An 18,827-nucleotide genomic window follows, 5' to 3' on the forward strand; every position below is an offset into this window, starting at 1 on the left:
GAGCAGTAGTATTGTGAATTATAGCACAGTCTTAGTTAAGACTCTGCAAATAGCCACGTTCAAAGGTCTCACAGAGAGACAAATCTGTGGTCGCGAAAGTGCTTTGTAAGCTGTAAAGTCCTAGACAAGTAAGTGGAGTTATTGTTAAAAGAAAAAAAGGAAGCACGGTATAAAATATTAGGTCCTTTATCCTTCAGGAAAAAAATTAAGATAACTCCAGATGGCCTGGGAAGGGAAGAATGAAAGCAGAGAGGACCATTGAGATCTCATTGCGATTGGTTGACCTCCCCTGGCAGATGACTGGGAAGCCCAGAGTTCCAACTAGAATTCTGGAATCTGAGGCTGGGAGAGAGATGGACGAGGGCTGCATGCCCTGGAGCCAAGAAGGAGCCAAAAGATGCTGTCCAAAGGCTAAGTGGAACAGAGTCAATGGTCCAGAGAAATGGTCAGAATAAAGTCACTCCAAAGGGGCTGACCAAGAGGTAAAAGCAACCAGAGATCCACAATGGTGTCCACAGGCAGCAAAAAGTGGGAATTAGACGTGCGTTCCAGTGTACAGTGTGGCTGCATAGGCTGATCCCACAGCCGTGGAGTCAGACGATCCGGGTTCAGACCCTGACTCTCCCAGTTACTGCTGGCGTCGTCCTGGGAGAGCTGAGGTTGTCCGTGCCGCTTTCCTCATCTGTAAAATGGGTTGTTACCTGAACACTCGTTAGGCTCTGTGTGTGTGTGTGTGTGTGTGTGTGTCTGGGGTCAGTGTTAGTTGTTATTCCAGGAACATTTCGGAGATGTAGTCAGTAGAGCTAAAGGCCATTTGGAGGAGGCTCAGGATGAATGATGGGAAGACGTGAACAATAAGTCTGAGGCTTCCAGCTCTGTTGCATGAGAGACTCATAATGGCGATGCATCACCCAGGAGCAGGAGGCACAGAGGGAAAGACTGGTTTTGGGCGAGGGGGGACGGGGATCAGTTTCCCTTTAAAATGCGTTGAGTTCCACGTAACTGGCTAATTAACCTGTGAAGACTTTCAGAATTGAAGACCTGTCATTTGGGTGCTCGTTCAAGGCGGGAAGCTGTTCACAGAGAAGATCAGGAGAGAGAACCCTGGGCTGTTCCTAGACACTTAACCTTTCCTGATGATTTTTCATGACTGACTGTCCCTTAGAATGTCAAAGCACTGCACTATTGGGAGAAAAATTGGTTCCCAGCTGGTTGAAAGCTTCTGAAACATCCAGAACGGTTACACTAAGTGATCAAAGAACCATGTGTTTGATGATGATGATGATGATTTTAGTTCTTAAATCTGCTTCTGCGTGTCACTGCCAGCCTTGTGGAGTCTGCCTCCAACAGGTAACTGGCTCCTGTGGACTTCAAAACAAAACAAAAACCCACCAAGATTGCCCAAATAAAGAACGCTTCCCGCTGACTGGGACCTTTTCCTCTGAGAAAAGTGTGTGAGCATCCGTGACCGACCTGTGGCTTCTGATTCTGACTGTTCAGAGGATGTGATTTCCATTGCTGTTTTTCCTTTGTTCGTTTGTTTTGTTGTGTTTCCTGTTGCTGAGTTCCCCATTTTGGGGGTGTTCTGAGTACTTGAGGCTTTTGGATACGTGATCACCCCACACCTATCTCTTCTCTTGTTGTTGACATAAAGTAAATGAGGCGGAGGAATGGCCAGCCACGTAACTTTTCCCGTCTATGAGATGGGAATGACCATGTAAAATTTTTCAAATGAGCTTTAATTTGAGGCTCTGCCTTTTCACAGTGTCCATTAAAAAATTAATATTAATAAAACAAAAGGACTAGTAAAACATAAGCCAGCTGTCTCTAGACATTTAGAATTATCCTGTAATTTTAGAAAGATTTTTCAAGATAACCATAAACATGAGTAAGTTAATAATTCTCTCCTGTTGATACATCTGTACAGGTAAGAGTTTTAATTTGTAAAAACATTGAGATTCTATGTCAGAATAGAAATGACAGCAAAATATGTAGTGTATATAACGTGCCGGGTCTGTTTTAAGGACTTTACATATATTCGCTCAAAAGTTATTTTGTGAGAAATGTTATTTCTCATAACCATCCTGTAAAGCAGATACTCATTATCTTTGTTTCACAGATTGGGTAACTGAGGCACAAGGTGTTAAATAACTTGCTTGAGGTTATTCAGCTCAGAAACAGCAAAGCCAGGACTCAAACTGAGGCAGAACAGCTCAGAATACACCCTCTTAACTATTACACTGTCGACATTTCAAAGAATACTTTTGGGACCTCAGGAAAAGTAGTAACACTGGAAGGTGACTAAGGAGATTATCAGCCGTTTCCTCACGTTTCAGTGAATAGTTTTACTTCTTATAACACGTCAGTTTTACTTCTAATTTGAAGATCATCAAATAAGAAAAAATATTCTTCTGGCACTTTGCAAAAAAGGGTATCCTGATGGCCAAAAGTCACATGAAGAGATACTCAACTCTCTTAGACATGGGGGAATGCAGGTTAAAACCACAGGGACATACCAGTGTAGTTTAGCCAAAATGACTAAATTTTTTTTTTTGAGGAAGAAGATTAGCCCTGTGCTAACTGCTGCCAATCCTCCTCTTTTTGCTGAGGAAGACTGGCCCTGAGCTAACATCCATGCCCATCTTCCTCTATCTTTTGTTTTGTTTTGTTTTGTTTCCATCTTCCTCTATTTTATATGAGGGACGCCTACCACAGCATGGTGTGCCGAGCAGTGCCATGTCCGCACCGGGGATCTGAACCGGCGAACCCCGGGCCACCAAAGCAGAACGTGCACACCTAACCACTGCGCCACCCAGCGGCCCCCAAAAAATGACTAAAATTTAAAAGAGAAGTAATATCAGTTTTAGTGTCAACAAACGGAAACAATGGGATATGAAACAACTGGGCTTCTCATACCCTGCTGGTGGGAGTATGAATCAATAGAACCACTTTAGGAAACAGTCTGGCACGATCTATTAAAGCTGAACGTATGCATAAACCAAGACCAGCACTTCTGCCCCTAGATGGGTACTAGCCGAAACACACACAAATAATGGTCAACAAAAGATGTTTAGGAACGTTTATAGCAGCACTATTCATAATAGCTACACACTGGAGAGAACCCAAATGTCCATCCGCAGTGGAGTGGATAAATAAATTGTGATATAATAAAATGAGATACTATGTTGCATTGAGAAGGAATAAACTATTACTATGCACAACACATGGGTAAATCTCATAATAAGTGAAAGAAGCCAGAAAAACACAAACTATGCTCTGTATTACTAAGTGAAAGAAGCCAATGTGAAAAGTCTACATGCTGTGTGACTCAGCCATGCGACATTCTGGAAAAAGCAGAACTATGGAGACAGCAGGAAGTTGAGTATTGGGGTGGGGGAGGGGAGGGATGAATAGATGGAGCACAGAGGACCTTTAGGGCAGTGAAAATACTCTGTATTGCACTGTGCTGGGGGATTCATGTCATTATACCTTTGTCCAAACTCACAGAATGTACAGCACCAAGAGTGGACCTAACGTGAGCTGTGGACTTTGGGGGGTTGGGATGTGTCGGTAGGTCCATCAGTTGTAACAGTGAACCATCTGGTGGGGATGTTGGTAGTGTGGGAGGCTGCACATGTGGGGACAGGGGACGTATGGGAAATCTCTGTACCTTCCTCTCGATTCTGCTGTGAACCTAAAAACACTCTTAAAAATCACCTTAAAAAAAAAGCTATGCACTGTATGATTCCATTTATAGAAAGACCAAAACCAATCGAAACTACTATAAAATGTTAGAAGTCAGCAGACTAGTCCCTCCTGGGAGGGTAGTTAGCGGAGGGGAACCCGACAGGCTTCTGAGGTGATGGCCGTGTTCTGTTGACTTGTGCTGCTTTACAGGGTGTGCTCACATGGTGAAAACTCAGTGGGCTGGATAGTTAGGATTTATTCATGTTCCCATATATGTTATACTTCAGTAAAAACTATTTTTCAAAGATACGTTGTTTTAGAGTTGAAAACAATAACATGAGAAAAGTACTTGGAGATGCCATTATTCACAAAATGCTACTCAAGCCTGCACTTTTCCTTTTGAAGTTCACAGGAGGGCTTATCTCTAGGAACATATTTGAAAAGTGATCAATTAGGAAGTGCTGGAGTGGCTCCCGCCTGGTCCATTGTTAACAAAGGCACCTGACAGAAAGCTAAATGCTCCTGGGTCTCCCCAGACACATTGGAAGTGATTGTACTTAGAAGAAATAAGAATTGCGCTGTGCTGCTAAAGAAGAAAATATTTGTCTTCAACTGGGCAGAGATTAAAGAACCTTTTTTTTGTTGTTTTCTTAATTTGTATAAGTCACACTCTAGGGAACGGCCTCTTTTTTCACCCATTCATGTTCCGAGTCACAGGTGTAGACAGTGTGGCTGGATGTTACAATGGTGGACTGAGTGCCTGCTGCAGTCACTCCCACGGCAAATGCACAGAACTGGAAGGAAAGAGATTTCTGCAGGAGGAGGAGGAGAGAGGGAAAAGTAGAAGGACATAGAAGATGGAAAGAAGGAGGAGGAGGAGGAGCAGCGGCAGGAGTGGGAAGGAGCTTGAGCACAGGGTGGAACAAAGGGGACCTTGCAGGGGAGAGGCTCCCTGAAGATCCCTGGGAGAGAAAGCAAATAGGATCAACTGAAAAGAGAAACCAGAACCCTCACTGTGAGCAAATGTCGTGTGGAAGACAGCGCGACACGGAGTGATTTTGTTCCCAAAAGTATTTTATACCAGAGAGTTGTGTGCCTCACGCTGAGGAGCAGTGTAGACATTTGAGAAGAAACGTGATTTTTTAAATTGACTGGGCAAGATCCTGTGCTCGCTCACAGGAGGGAGGCAGTTGAAGACCGATCACGTTGACACTCACTGAGTGTCTTCTGTGTGGAGACTGCTGACGCTACAGGAGACTAGGCAGAGAGAGTGAGAGCCTGCACCAGGCAGAGTAAGGAGACGGATGGGGAGAGGATGGAAAAGGAAGAAGACGTGAAGAGCATCCAAGATCTGGGCTTCCTCTGCAGGAAGATGGTGTTGGCACTAATTGGAAACTGGCTCTACAGAGAGAGAGAGAAGTTTGGAATAGAAAATAATTACTCCGTTTTGGACATGGTGCCTTCTTGTAAGATCGCTAAGTGGACATATCCAGAAGGAAATCAGATATGTGCTCAGAGGTTTAGGAGAGAGATTAAGACCAGGAATATGGATTTAGGGCTTTTATGGCATCTGAGTGACACTTGAACCCACGAGAGTAAGTGCTGGCCTCCAGGGAGAGTGGGTGCAGGCTGCAGACTCCAGACAACACGGCATTTGGGGTGGACAGAAGAAGCCCCACAGAGGGGTCTGGGAGCTGAAAGGTTGGGAACGTGGGAAAGCGTCCTGAGAGAATGATGACTTGGAAACCAATGGAGCAGAGTTTCCAGAAAGGGCGCAGGAGAGGGGCCCGCAAGTCGTGAGTTCTGTAGTTCTGACAACATGCAGGTTGTAGTCTGTTTCTTGGGTGTGTAGAGGTGGAAGCCTGTGTGTTGCGGGTTGGAAAGGAAGCGGGAAGAAGAGACTGCAGTTGTAAACTAGAAACAGGCCGAAGGAATGAGAGAGACTGGGTAGCAGGTAAGGGAAGTCACAGGTCGAAAGATCCTGCTTTCCTTTTGTTCTAGTCGTGGAAAGACTTGACACGCCTGTACCTTGAAGGGAAGAGGAAAAGGCCAATTACAGGAAATGGAATGATTTGTGGAGTGAAGTGCTGTAGCATCCTGGAGTTTGGCGCCCGTGAGCAGGGTTGAGCGAGGAGAGAAGTCTGGGTAGAGGGAGCAGGGGCAAGAGAACAAGCATGTGGCCTGTGTCACACTCGGGCCTCGAGTCCAGTCATTTCCATGAGTAGGAGGGAAGCGCCCCACGAGGCGTGGTCGTCAGTTAAGAGGTGTGAGGTGGGTAGTCAAGGGTTCAGCCGTCCCTGCAGGAGCGAACTGAGCAGCAACAACAGGATTGTGCAGCCCTGTTAGAGCCGCAGAGGCCGTGGGTTTGTAGACTGACCTGCACGTCTGTGAGTTTTCTCTTCCTCGGAGCTCCCAGGACTCTGGGACAGTAACAGAGAAGATGATTACAGTGTTTCCAGAGCTGGGGTTTTGCCAGTGGAGTGAAACAACAGACAGGGCGAGCGAGGTGAGGGTGTTGGTGAGATCGTGGCCCAGCTGATGGATGTGAGAGCTCAGGCTAAGACGAGGCTCTGACACTGGGCGCATCCAAGGACCAGAGGCTGAAGGGGGAGCAGCCTGACTGGAACGATGAGAGGCTGTGTCAGAAACACAGCGGTCTGTTCAGCTAGATCCTGGGTGGGGGAGCACAAGAGTGGCGGTTTGGAAGCAGAGAGGAAAATGCATTCCGGGGAGAGAGAATCATGGGTGTGGAGACAGCCAAGAGGGACAGGACTGTCAGTGCCACTGGAGCAGGTGCTGCGAAGAGGAAGGTGGTGAGAGACCAAGGTGGCTGTGCGTGTTAGGCCAGATCCTGAAGGGCCTGAGCAGTGAGGTTCCTCTGAGACCCGGAGCTGCAGACGTTCTCGGGCAGGGGGCAGGGCCACCCCAGAGGGCCTTCTGCTGTGCCTGCCACAGGGGCTGACCTGCTGGCCCAGCCATTCACCCTACCTGCTCTGGCTGCCTCAGTGGGTGGAAGAGGACCTCTTCTGTAACTTACCACTACCCCCCAGAGGGGGAGCCTCTCTTCCTGGCTGGCGGTGGCTCTGAGCACATGACGAGACTGGGTGGACTTTTCAGGGCGCCCTCTCTGGCCTTGGTGAGGACGACGCCCCAGAAGGAGGAGACGCAGTAGTCACAGAGAGCAGAACAGCTGTCAGTGTGGAAGGACCTGAGCGAGGGAGCCGCGAGGAGAGGGACCCAGAGGCAGGGTCTGTGGCAGAGCCAACACTGCATCTTACACGCAGTGGTGCGAGGAAGGGAGGAGTCAAAGATGACTCAGATTCGTTCTCCTCTGTGTTCCTAGACCTGCCCACAGTTAGTGTGCAATCAATATTTGTCAAATGAAGAAAAATAATAGAGCTGCAAGCAACAAGAACATTTTCGGGAGATACGTGCTGTCTGCCTGAATGGAACACTCTGTGCAGAGGACAGCACTTCAGTAATCGTAAAACTCCTCACTTTTGAGTGAGTGGCGAGCTCAGAGCACCGTCTAGAAATTTAGAAGTTTGTCCTGCGGTGGTTCTCAGCCTTGGCTGACATTCAGGTCATCAAGAAGCTTTCAGAGTCCCAGCGCCCACAGTGGGCTAATCGACTCAGGACTCTGGGGATGGGACCCAGGCATGATACTTTCTAAAGCTCCGTGGGTGAGTCCAATCGATTCACCTGCTCCCACAGAATATCCCAGGTTCCTGGACCTTTCACTGACAGCACAGACAAGAGGTGGCTAGAGATGACACAGGGTAGTTTAACGCATTTCACCGTCTTGTCACAATAAATCCTCCATTGCTTATGAAGTCTTTTACCTAGTGACCAGTTCTTCAAAATTAATTCCAACTTCTTGCCAAAGATGGAAAAATTAAAGAAATCCATTACATGGCTTCATTGATGTTAGGAAACTGAATCATGAGCAAAATGCAAAATAGGGACATTTTTAAAATAATAGTTTAAAAAAGTAAATAATGCACAGGCTTAAAATTATTTTAAAGTCCCTTCACCCGCTGCTACTAAGGCTGTATCTGTTCCAGGCATCAGAAAGACCAAATGGTATAGAAAAAAAAGGAAAAGTTTAAAAATCACTTAAGAGTAAAAGTGAGGATATTTTTGTGCAGAGTAGAAATGTTCTTGGAAAAAAGGAAGAGCCAAACCACGGAGGCAAGGAGACAGTTCGTTCCACCAGGGCTCCCACGGACTCCATGCAACGGAGGCCGCCCCTCAGAGCCTCCTGTCCTGGACGGGGTCCTGGTGGGTCAGCAGCGTCTGGCCATTGGGCGCTGCCCTCCACAGCTGGGGCTCCTCCATGATCATTAGCTCTCCACCCAGCGGGCTGAACTATCCCGGCCTCGCCCGCTGGGTGAAGAGCAGCATTGTGACCAGAGAGGCCCATGGCCTGGCTGGCTAGGCTGCTTTTTACCGACCCACGACAGATATGAATTTGAGAGTAAAGGTTTAGAAACATTTATAGTAATTTAATAATCTCTGTTGAATCACATGACAAATTATTGAACTTCTGTTTTGTGTATCTTTGTTTTTATTTCACTTTTCTAGTAATTAATTTTTATTTTATAAAAATGTAAGTCTAGAGCAAATTAGACATTTTTAAAAATTGTCCTGTCGCCACAGATAGTTTGGACCTGTTTCACTTGAACATCGTTGCAGTGGTGCACACAGAGGGGGGAGGTGCGTGCAGACAAGTTCACTTCTGCCTTACCCACTTTGAGTTTGTATTTTGAAGGCCTCCTTCCTTCTACTGTAGACGGATTCCGAGTTGCTTTCTGCCGTAGGCTCGCGTGCACTGCTGGCCGCTCCTAAGAGGGTGGCGGCCTCGTTAGAGAGGGCGTAAGCAGCTGGCTTCTCAGGACCAGCTCCTTTTCTGAGAGGAACCACAGGGTCAGTGACTCTGAGAAGTCGTTGGTTCCCGAGGGAACGGGAGGTACTCCCCTTTTAAGAAGAAAATTGTCACTCCCTTCTGATTGGAAACAGCTGATCACAGGGTATCAAACTGTTAATGCAGAGATGCCCCGTTCAGATACGAGGAAGCTAGCACAGGGACGTGACTTTTCCAAGACAGTGCAGCCGGGGGATGGGGAGAGGGGGGATCCATGCCCTGGCGCCCTGACAATGTGTGCCCATCCCGTTGGCAGAGGAGTGCTCCCGTGGGAACATTTCCAGGCGCCTGAAATAAGAGAATGATGCTAAAATAATGTGAGCTTATGAACCTCCTTCGTATGCGAATTTCCATGTTCTGTTTAGAGCTTTCTCACATGGACGGGATCAGTGTTTGTCCCAATCACACAGAAAATATGGGAGGAGAGGAGAGTGGCAGGTGTTGTTTAGTTTTAGCTTGAGAACATAACATTCTACTCAGCTACGTGGCTGTTTACTAACATACTAAAATTAATAATTATGGGGTTTTTTTTACTGTACTCTGAAACCTTAGCAAAATATTTTATCTTCCTTGTACATGCTAGTGACTTTTTAAAGGCAGTGAGTGAATGGTCCCTCAATTCTTAGCATCGCTGATTAAAAGTTAATATTTGGTAAAGGCACCAAGCTATCAATGCTGAAGTTGGCTGGCTGAGTGCAGTGGGTGTGGCCACTTCGATAACAGGAGTAATCCAGATTTTAAAAAGCTCACAGGTGAAGAGGTCAAAAGATACAAACTTCTGGTTACAAGATAAATAAGTCCTGGGGCTTAGCGTGGTGACTAGCTAACAATACTGTGTTGTATATTTGGAATTTGCTAAGAGAGTAAATCTTAAAAGTTCTTATCATGAGAAAAAAAATTTGTAGGTGTATAGTGACATATGTTAACTAGACTTGTGGCGATCATTCTGCAGTGTATACAAATAGCGAATCGTTATCTTATGCACCTAAAACTAATGCAATGTTATGTCAATCAATAAAAAATGATAAATAAACAGAAGCTCATTGTGTTCCCTCGCGATGAACTTTAAGTGTGCAGACCTGGTCTGAGGTTGGAACGGCACTGGCGCTGATGTTCGGGTTTGAGAGTGGGCCATTTTTAAGTCTACCTCCAGTGACTGTCTCTACAACTCTTAGCTGGTCGGATGGGACTCCAGCACTCAGCCTTTGGCCTCTGAGGTGCGGATGGCACACTTGGGAAACGGTAAAGAAACAGAAAAGTAAAAACAGAATAAAATCTAATTACGCGGAGTTTTGCGTAAAACAAAAATTGATTGAGTTCTGCCCAAAGTGGCTTGTTGTTTCCTGTGCCAGGAACTACTGTGCAGGCCCAGCAGGAAGGGTGCTCAGCGCTGGGTCACATTACATCCTTGTTTTCTGGTTCATTTCACATATTTAATGCAATCCGAGAACCTGCAAGAGGAACACATTGAAGGAAGGAATAGGCTTTTTGTCTTGTTTTGTTTTGTTTTGTTTTTTCAAGTTTCTTTGAATCAAAACATTTGTTTTTACAAGATGCTTATAGTCCCAGAGAAGCAGGACTCCCAGAGTCGCACGGTGAAGACATTTCTCTTTGTCACGAGACTCAAAGCAGGACACACAGTTGAGTTATGTGTTTCCTCTGCTGTCCTACTCATGTAACTTTAAACACGAAGAATTACAACCATGCCCGGACGGTCAAATCATTTTGATTCATATGAGCTTTCCTGGGGTCTCTAATCTGATAGAGACCCATGATGTTGGGAGGTGGGGCGAGAGGAAAGGAATGCGTCTAAGATGTAAAATAGCGATTCATTTGTCAAGCAGAAGAATGAGTTCATTTGGCTGCATTGCTTGAAAAGTGTGAACTGAACAGCTGGGTTTCCTCGTGGTGGGGACGCTGCTCCTCACAGGCTGTCTGTTTTCCTCTACAGAGACCTCAGCATGAACAACATCAGCCAGCTGCCCCCGCACCCCCTGCGCGGCCTCCGCTTCCTGGAGGAGCTGTGAGTACCACTGTGGCCGTGGGACGGCCAGTTAGCGCTGGACGCGTTCTGTGTGTGTTTGCCGCACTTACTTGTGGGAACCAGATAAAACAAAGCAGAAAAGCTGTCAGCACCAGCAATTTTGGCACATGAGGAAACACTTAGTTGGGAGGGAAAAAAAGAACGGCTTTTGATTCTGGAAATCAGCTTATAAAAGAGTTTACCATTAGGCTACAACTTTCGAAGGTGAGACTAAGCCAAACAAATGAAAATTTTAAAACAAAGGCTGTTTAAAAAAGCTGGATGGCTCTTTGGAAATGGTTAAGCAGCAGGATATTAAAAGTTTGAATATTGGTTCATGTTTATTAAAATAGCAAGTAAAGCTATAATCAAAACCAAAAACTGCCACGTGGTTCGGCTTGTGACAGGAGAATTGAATACATATTTCATAGCACCAAAGCTTCTTGTCCACGTCACTTTTAATTTTCAAAATTTAAAAATTAAATTTTCCTATTTACATTTCTGTAAAAATTCACTATTTTCTTACTCTTCCCTCAAAGCTTCAACAGAAAAACATGAAATCCACAGAGGACTTAAAACTGGGCTCTCCCAAACTCACTGTGAAAAAATAAGAAGATGAAAAAGAACTATATGAACCCCAAATCTGCATTTAAAAACCCACTTGATCCTTACCCTTTTGAGTGAGAGGATGGAGGGCGTGATGCGCCATCACAATCTTCACGAGAAGAGTTTGGCACCATCGGTTGAGTAAATCCTCTGACTGTTGATTAAAGGAAGTGTTTAGGCAATGACCTCTTTTGAAAATACTTCCTTTATAAATCCCAAAGTCAGAGTCCAGCTGGGGCGTAATTTAAATTGTTGATGCACCACTTGGTCCACCCTTGGAGGTGCAAAGAATGCTCTGTCACTACCAAATTACATGTTTTTGTTTCAAGAGGATAATATTCTCTAACTTCTTCCCTAGATTTTTATCTATATTTATTTTTGATGGCCTTATACTTTTAACAAATGCTATTATTTTTTACTACTGAAATCAGCTGGATATGCCCAGACTGTCACCGAGGGGGTTGTTGGGGAAGCTTAGATGAGTTTCTGTCATTCGAGGATGGAGCTTCACTCTGGGTTTCAGACGCCTCTTTTCCCCTCTCCCTTTTCTCTCTGGCCATTCCCATTGCTAGAACGTCAGCTTCTCCAGGGTTGGGAGTGTCGATGAAAATAATCCATAACCAATGTATAAATGAAAATTTGGGTGAGTTTATTCTGAGCTAAAATGTGAGGACCATGGCCCGGGGCCCTTCTTCCTGAAGGAAGAAAGGGCACCAAAGAAGTGGGGTGAACAGAGTGGTTATATACCCCCAAAGAGGATGTTTCACACAGGATTGAAATGTCCCTTTTACAATAGTCGTGAGACTGCTCTGTCGGCACAGCGATTGATGGAAACAGCAGGTAGATCTGCTGTCTCGGTGAACACAGCAGGGTGGCAGGTCTGTTGTCTCAAGCTGGGTGGTCAGCGGTGAGCTGGGTGGTCAAAGGTGAGCACAGCAATCAGTTCCTAGCCTAGGGAGAGATGCTTATCCTTAAGGAAATGCCAACGTGGGGAGAAGTTGCGCCTTTATCTTATGGGCATTTGTTCTTGCCATAGGAAATGTTTAAAGCAGATATACAATGCATGTTCGATGGCCATGTCAGGCCTTTTTGGAAAAACAAAGTCAGGCCAAATTAGATTTACACCAAATGGCTTCCTCGAATATTCCAATATATCCTATTGCTTGCCATTTCTATTTGTCAGGAACATGTCTGTCTTAGTCACAGCTGGTGTGTAATAAATAATCTAGGGGCAAGCCCCATGGCTGAGTGGTTAAGTTTGCATGCTCTGCTTCAGTGACCCAGGGTTTGCTGGTTTGAATCCTGGGCACAGACATGGCACTGCTCATCAAGCCATGCTGAGGAGGAGTCCCACATGCCATGACCAGAGGCACTCACAGCCAGAATATACAACAATGTACTAGGGGGCTTTGGGGAGAAGAAGAAGAAAAAAAATTTTTTAAATCTATACATTTTTGATGAATGAATGAATGAACTAATGGGAAAGCCAAATGTGTAAAAGGAGCTTCTTATACAAGTGAGTCGCATTAGAAAAAAGTAACAGATTTAGTTAACATTAGCCAATATTTTTAAATATTAGTAAATTTCAAATGCCTGGATTTTTTTCTTATTTACATCCTTCTCACCCTCCCTCTTCCACCATAATTAATACACAACGCTTAGTCTCATTTGCCCCCGTATTTCTAAGACATGAATTTCCTATCCTTCTTTCTTTAATACCTTTACAATATGCGATGGCAAAAGGCTCCCACTCTCCCCATCACACACTTCAACGTTAGGCCACAAACTGAATCAATAAATAATTCACTTCCCCAAGGACTTTGTTTAAAAGGCTTCCTCTCTCAGTGACCCAGCTCATTCAAAGTAACTCCTCTTTCTTTGAGGTGGAGGTTAATTCTCTTCCAAGGCCAGTTTTTTAAAAGATAATTGAGAAAAATCAGGAAAAAAAAGGGGGAGGCAGGAAACAACCATTTGAAAATGCTGTTTTTCTGTATTGTCTTATTTTTATGTTTCTGGAAACTCCATCAAGTATCTTGACCGTGGAGTCAGAACTTCAGAAGTAGAGACCTTTTATGGATCATGCACTCGGTTCTGGACTTCTCACTGCTGAGCTGGCCGACTTGCTGAATTTAGCATCAAGACCATTTTCCTAAAGATACTATGTGTTGCATCTGACTGATGTTTTGAAGTCGTCATTATTCATTTAGTGGCCAAAGGGGATAGTATTTGTAGGACCTGGAAAAGTGATCAGCTCTGCTTGGTTTATTCCTTTGTTCCCAAGGCTGAATTTAGGGTGTTGTGTTTTTCTTTAAAAAAGTACCTGCTTTGGAGAACATTTTGAGTGTGTTTTTGTTATGTTTCTGATTGTCCTGTTAGACTAAGCTACGTTCAAGTCTACATTCTCTTCTAGAGTATTAGATCTTTGAAATAATAATATACTGTAAGTATAACAGTAATAGCTTACTGCGCCAGGCACTGTTCAAAGTGCTTCACACACGTTATCCCACCTAATCCTCTCAACAACCCCATCAAGGTACATGTTATTATTATTCCCAGTTCACAGATTAAAAAAAAAGCTGAAGTACAGAGAAAATAAGGACCTTCCCCAGGATAATGGAGCTGGTAGGTGTTAGAGCTAGGGTTCGGAAGCCGTCTCTGCGTGTGCTGATGCCATGCTGTGCAGAGAGGAGTGCTGGGATCCAGAGCAGGCGTCCGGGCTCTGCCATTTCCCACCTGATGACCCTGACGTCCCTGGCCTCAGAGGGAGCGGTCAAGCTGGCCTGCCTGTGCTCTGAGATGTTTCTGAGGATGACTGGAAGGAGGATGAATCTGGTACATGCATACAATGCATGTATAACGCGCTGTATTAGTAAAATAAAAGCAGCCCCAGGAAGATTCTGGCCTCCTTTGTTCCTGCTTGTGAGCTTCGTTTTGCAGGCCCCCGGGGATGCGGGCCTGTGAAGGACTTGCTGTTTCTGACCACCAGCTTTGAGGGACGCAGGCGCCGGCACAGCTCATTCTTCACCAGACTTCATCACCTGAGCAGCCGCCACGGTTCTCTCCAACGGGGTCTTCTCCAGTCTGTCCATTCAGAGGCTCCATGTCTGTGTTTGCTCTTTGGACAAATAAAAGATCCTACATTTCATCAGAGAGTGGGTCAGATGTAGGAGCTGATGACAGACTATGCCCAGTGCTGATCTACAAGTTCCAGACTTAGATGGATGGTCTGATTAAACCAGAGGGAGAATGAATTTTTACCATTTTAAACAGTCTAAGTTAAAGGCCTTGATTTCTGAGTAGTATTTTAAAATTTCCCAGATTCGAATACTATTGGAATCAAATACTTGATTCAGGAAGGAAGGTGAGAAGTTCTAGGGAGATCTGTTTTTAAGTTACTGTTGTTCCTGAGAGCTGTTTGCTCATGTTGTGGTTGGCCTTGAAGAATCTGTCCAAAATTAGCAGATGTCTGTTAATGCCGATGAAATTTGTGATGAGACACCACCCACCTTCCTGAAAGCAAGTGCCGTGCGCCCTCTCCTTCCTCATCGTGGTGAGAGCCGTCTGTGGGTCTTTGAGACTTTTTTCTGAAAATAGAATGACGTGACGATGAGAGAACTTTGGTGAACTGTAACTCGCAAGTTGGATTGTGTTAGGAAAATGAAAACCCCTTCATGTCCGTGAATGATCGTCCCACTCCTCATCCTTGTCACAGTGTTCAGCCTCCTGTCTTCATAGATCTGGCCCTAGATCATGAATGCTGCCTCCTGAAACTCTTTCTGCAGTGTTATTTCACAGCAGCTACTTTGGTTCTCTTCCAAACATCTATCCATGAGGCTAGATGTAGACGTTTATCTATGGCTTGTCTTGTATGTGCCCTGAAGGTGTATGTCTGTGACTATCTCTTTCATTCTGACAACTAGGCACCCTCTGAAAGTTCCCTACCCCTCTGCCTCCTCCTCTTGTTCTCCGCAGCTTTCCTTTCTCCTCCAACTCCTGTAAAATGTACATATTCCCTAATTTCTACACTTAATTTTAGTGTCTCCTCTCTCATACTCTTTGGTTCATTCGCTCAACACATGTTTGTTGAGCCACTGGGAAGCTCACAGGACTTGCTAAGTTCACACTTGTTCAACAAGTTCCCACGTTAGGGAGCTTACAGCCTGGTGAGGGGGACAGATGACAAGAAGGGAACCAACCCCTGTAAGATTGCTGATTGTGACAAGAGTGATGAGGAGCACAGACATGGTTAGGTAGAGAGTAAATAAAGAGGGGCGACAAGGAAGGAAAGGCTCTCTAAGAAGGTGACATCTCAGTGGGGATCAGAAGGAAGCATGGTGGGTGGCCCTGAGAGCTGGGTGGAGAGTTTCTGGCAGGGGAACGTAGTGGGCAGAGGCCCTGAGGTGGGGAAGAGCGCCCTGTCTGTGCATCTGAACAATGGGTGGCTGGAGAGGGAGGGACATGGGCAGGGTTGGGAGCAAGGCAAAGACCAGATCATGCAGACCAATCAGACTGTGTGTGCGGTTCAGATAAGGGCACAGAGCTTCTTGTGGAGCTAGTGAAGTGATAGGATTTGTGATTTTGGAAGATTTCTCTGACTTCTGTATGCAGAATAGACTGGGAATAACGAAAGCAGAGTGACCCATTGGGAGAAGGCTGCAGCTGTCAGGGAAGGAAACCCACGACTTGAACTATTTCTGTTACGCGGATGACCCCCCAGGTCTGCATTTCTGGTTCAGATCTCTTTTGCCTTTTATTGCTGGACGAGTGGTTCTCAAAGTGTGTTCCCTGGACAGCAGCACTGGCTTCACAGGTAAGCTTCTTAGAAATGCAAACCCCAACCCAGTGAGTGAGAAATTTAGGACTGGGCTCAAGAAACCGCCTTCAACATTCTGTCCAGGGGGTTTTGATGCATGACAAAGTTTGAGGACCACTGCCCCTAAGTCAGTGGTTCTCGAATTTTAGTGACGTCAGAGTCACCTGGGTGCTTGTTAAACTGCACGTTGCTACCCCCCCACCACGGTCTCTCTGGCAGATTGGGGTGGGAGGGAGGATGCCCGTCCTGCTGGTCTCAGGACCACACTGAGAATCTTCACTCCCTAAGGGACACGTCCGCCTACCCCCCAGTGCTCTAGAGCTCTGCAGGGGCAGAACCAGATTCATCCACACCCCCCAGCAAGCTCCTCCTCCTGCCTTTCCTGCTGGCCATCGTGTTCGTATTTCCCACACCTGTGATTGCTGTGTCTCTCACTCCTTTTGTGTCTGTCATTCTTCCTCTCACACTCCTGTATCAGCCAGTTTCCAAGTCCTAAAGCTGTTAGTTCCATATTGTCTTTCCATGTGTTCACTCTGTTCCATTCCACCTGCTTCAGGTTCTCATTGTCTCCTCCGGATAACTGTTGAAACCCATTGACGAATCCCCTCTCCTAATCCTCCAACGACTAGTGAATGAATCATCGTCCTGGGGATGGAGACCACAAAGAGTCTCCAGGTGACCTGTGGTGTTGAACTGGGCGAACCGTTTCGGAATCTCCCATCTTGAATCTGCATTAGAATCACCTGGAGCTTTTTTAAAACTACTAATTACCAAGGCTTATTCCCAGCAATTCTCATTTAATGGGTCTCAGTGGGGCCCAGGTTCATTCTTTTAAAGCTCTGCAGTGGGCTGAGACCCGCTGGGATATGTGGAAGATTCAGAGCAAAGGAAGACAGTCAGGGACTCATCAGGTGACTGAACGTAGGGACTGAAAGAGACGTCTGAACGTGAGACGTGGTTCTGAGTAAGGCTGAAGGATTAGGAGCCAGGAGACTTGTGGGGCAGAGTCAAGAGAAACGGGGAATTCAAGGGGAACGACTGATATTTTGGAAGCAAAAGGATGTCGGGTTCTGGATATCCTAAGTGTAAGGTGCCCGCAGGACATTGGAAATGTCAACAATACAGTGGAATGTGGGTCTTGAGCACGAGGAGTCTCTTCTAGAGATAACGACTCGAGAGTTGTTTACACAGAGGTGGCTGGGCAGATGAGGACCTTGAGAGAGGACATAGGCTCTGTGTCCCAGGGTGGGGCTCGACCCAGATTAAAATCACCTGGGCTGCTTATTAAAAATGCAGATTCCCGAGGGGCTGGCCCCACGGCTGACTGGTTGAGTTCGTATGCTCCACTCCGGCAGCCCCGGGTTTTGCTGGTTCGGATCCTGGGCGTGGAAATGGCACCGCTCGTCAGGCCGTGCTGAGGTGGCATCCCACATGCCACAACTAGAAGGGCCCACAACTGAAAAATATGAAACTGTGTACTGGGGGGATTTGGGGAGAAGAAGAGAAGAAAAAAAAAGATTGGCAACAGATGTTAGCTCAGGTGCCAATCTTTAAAAAAAATGCGGATTCCCAAATCCTTTCCCCCAGAAACTCTAATCCACTAAATCTGTGTTGGGGCCTGGGGATCTGGACTTTTTATGCCTCGCATGGTGATGGCAATGCACACTAAAGTAGACAGAGAAGGTGTGACGACAGAGGCTTGAGGAACATCTGTGTGTGGAGGATGAGAATTAAAAAAGGGTCCTAGTGGAGAGGGTGGTCAGATGGTATGGAATCTGAGGGCAACCAGAGGACCTTGAATAAGAAGAGTGAGCAACAGTTTTCTTAAGGCCAATACCTCAAGTGATGCAGCCAAGTGTCCTTGTATTTTTCCTTTTTTAGATTGGTTGCTCCTCACCAACCTAAGCTCCAGACCAACCTACTTTTAACCAAAGTAATAGTTAAAAACTCAAATTTTGGAGTCAAAATGCTATGGTTGAAGCAAATTCTCTTGTATAAACTTTTCTACATAAGCATGAGCAAATAACTTAGCCTTGCATAGGCCCACTTTCCATCTGTAAATGAGGAATAATCGTGTCATTGTTTAATATGATTTTTATAATAATTAAATAGCACAATGTATATAAGGAACTTAACATTGTGCCTAGCACTTATAAATTGTTTAATAAAAGGTAAATACTATTTGGATGCCCAAAAGCACTGTAGGTGGCAAATTAAAAGTACTCAAGTCAATTGCTGAATTAAATCTGATGCGGAATGAAGAAGGAACATCCTTCAGCTTTTCTGATCTGGGTATGTAATGACCAGCCAGCCATCTTGGAACAGTTATGTCAGACCTGAGCAACTGCAGCCCTTTGGCCAGCTGTTTTTGGAAACAAGATCAAATGATCAATCAATAACCATTGATTCAGCTCCCTGCTCTGGGCAGGCAATAAGATTCTTGACCTTAGAAGCCTATAAGTGAATCAGGTAGACTACATATAAAAGAGGAGAAGGGGCCGGCCCAGTGGCACAGCAGTTAAGTGTGCTCATTCTGCTTCAACGGCCCAGGGTTCACAGGTTCCGATCCCGGGTGCGGACATGGCACTGCTTGGCAAGCCATGCTGTGGTAGGCATGCCACATATAAAGTAGAGGAAGATGGGCATGGATGTTAGCTCAGGGCCAGTCTTCCTCAAAAAAAAAGAGGAGGATTGGCAGTAGTTAGCTCAGCGCTAATCTTCCTCAAAAAAAAAAAAAAAGTAGAAAATGAACCTCTATAGACAGCATTGTGTAG

General features: G+C 45.6%; 1 protein-coding gene across 3 annotated transcripts in view; it reads left to right on the top strand.

The window, feature by feature from the left end:
• Positions 1–18,827, top strand: part of LGR5 (leucine rich repeat containing G protein-coupled receptor 5) — a 114,578-nt gene that overhangs the window by 43,887 nt on the left and 51,864 nt on the right. For all 3 annotated transcript variants that reach the window (XM_001495430.6, XM_070271970.1, XM_023644013.2), the window contains exon 2: positions 10,563–10,634. In XM_001495430.6, the coding sequence (XP_001495480.4) occupies positions 10,563–10,634 (72 nt within the window). The remainder of the gene's footprint in view (positions 1–10,562; positions 10,635–18,827) is intronic.

Source organism: Equus caballus, chromosome 6 (assembly GCF_041296265.1).
Source record: "Equus caballus isolate H_3958 breed thoroughbred chromosome 6, TB-T2T, whole genome shotgun sequence".
In the NCBI taxonomy this organism is placed as follows: Eukaryota; Metazoa; Chordata; class Mammalia; order Perissodactyla; family Equidae; genus Equus; species Equus caballus.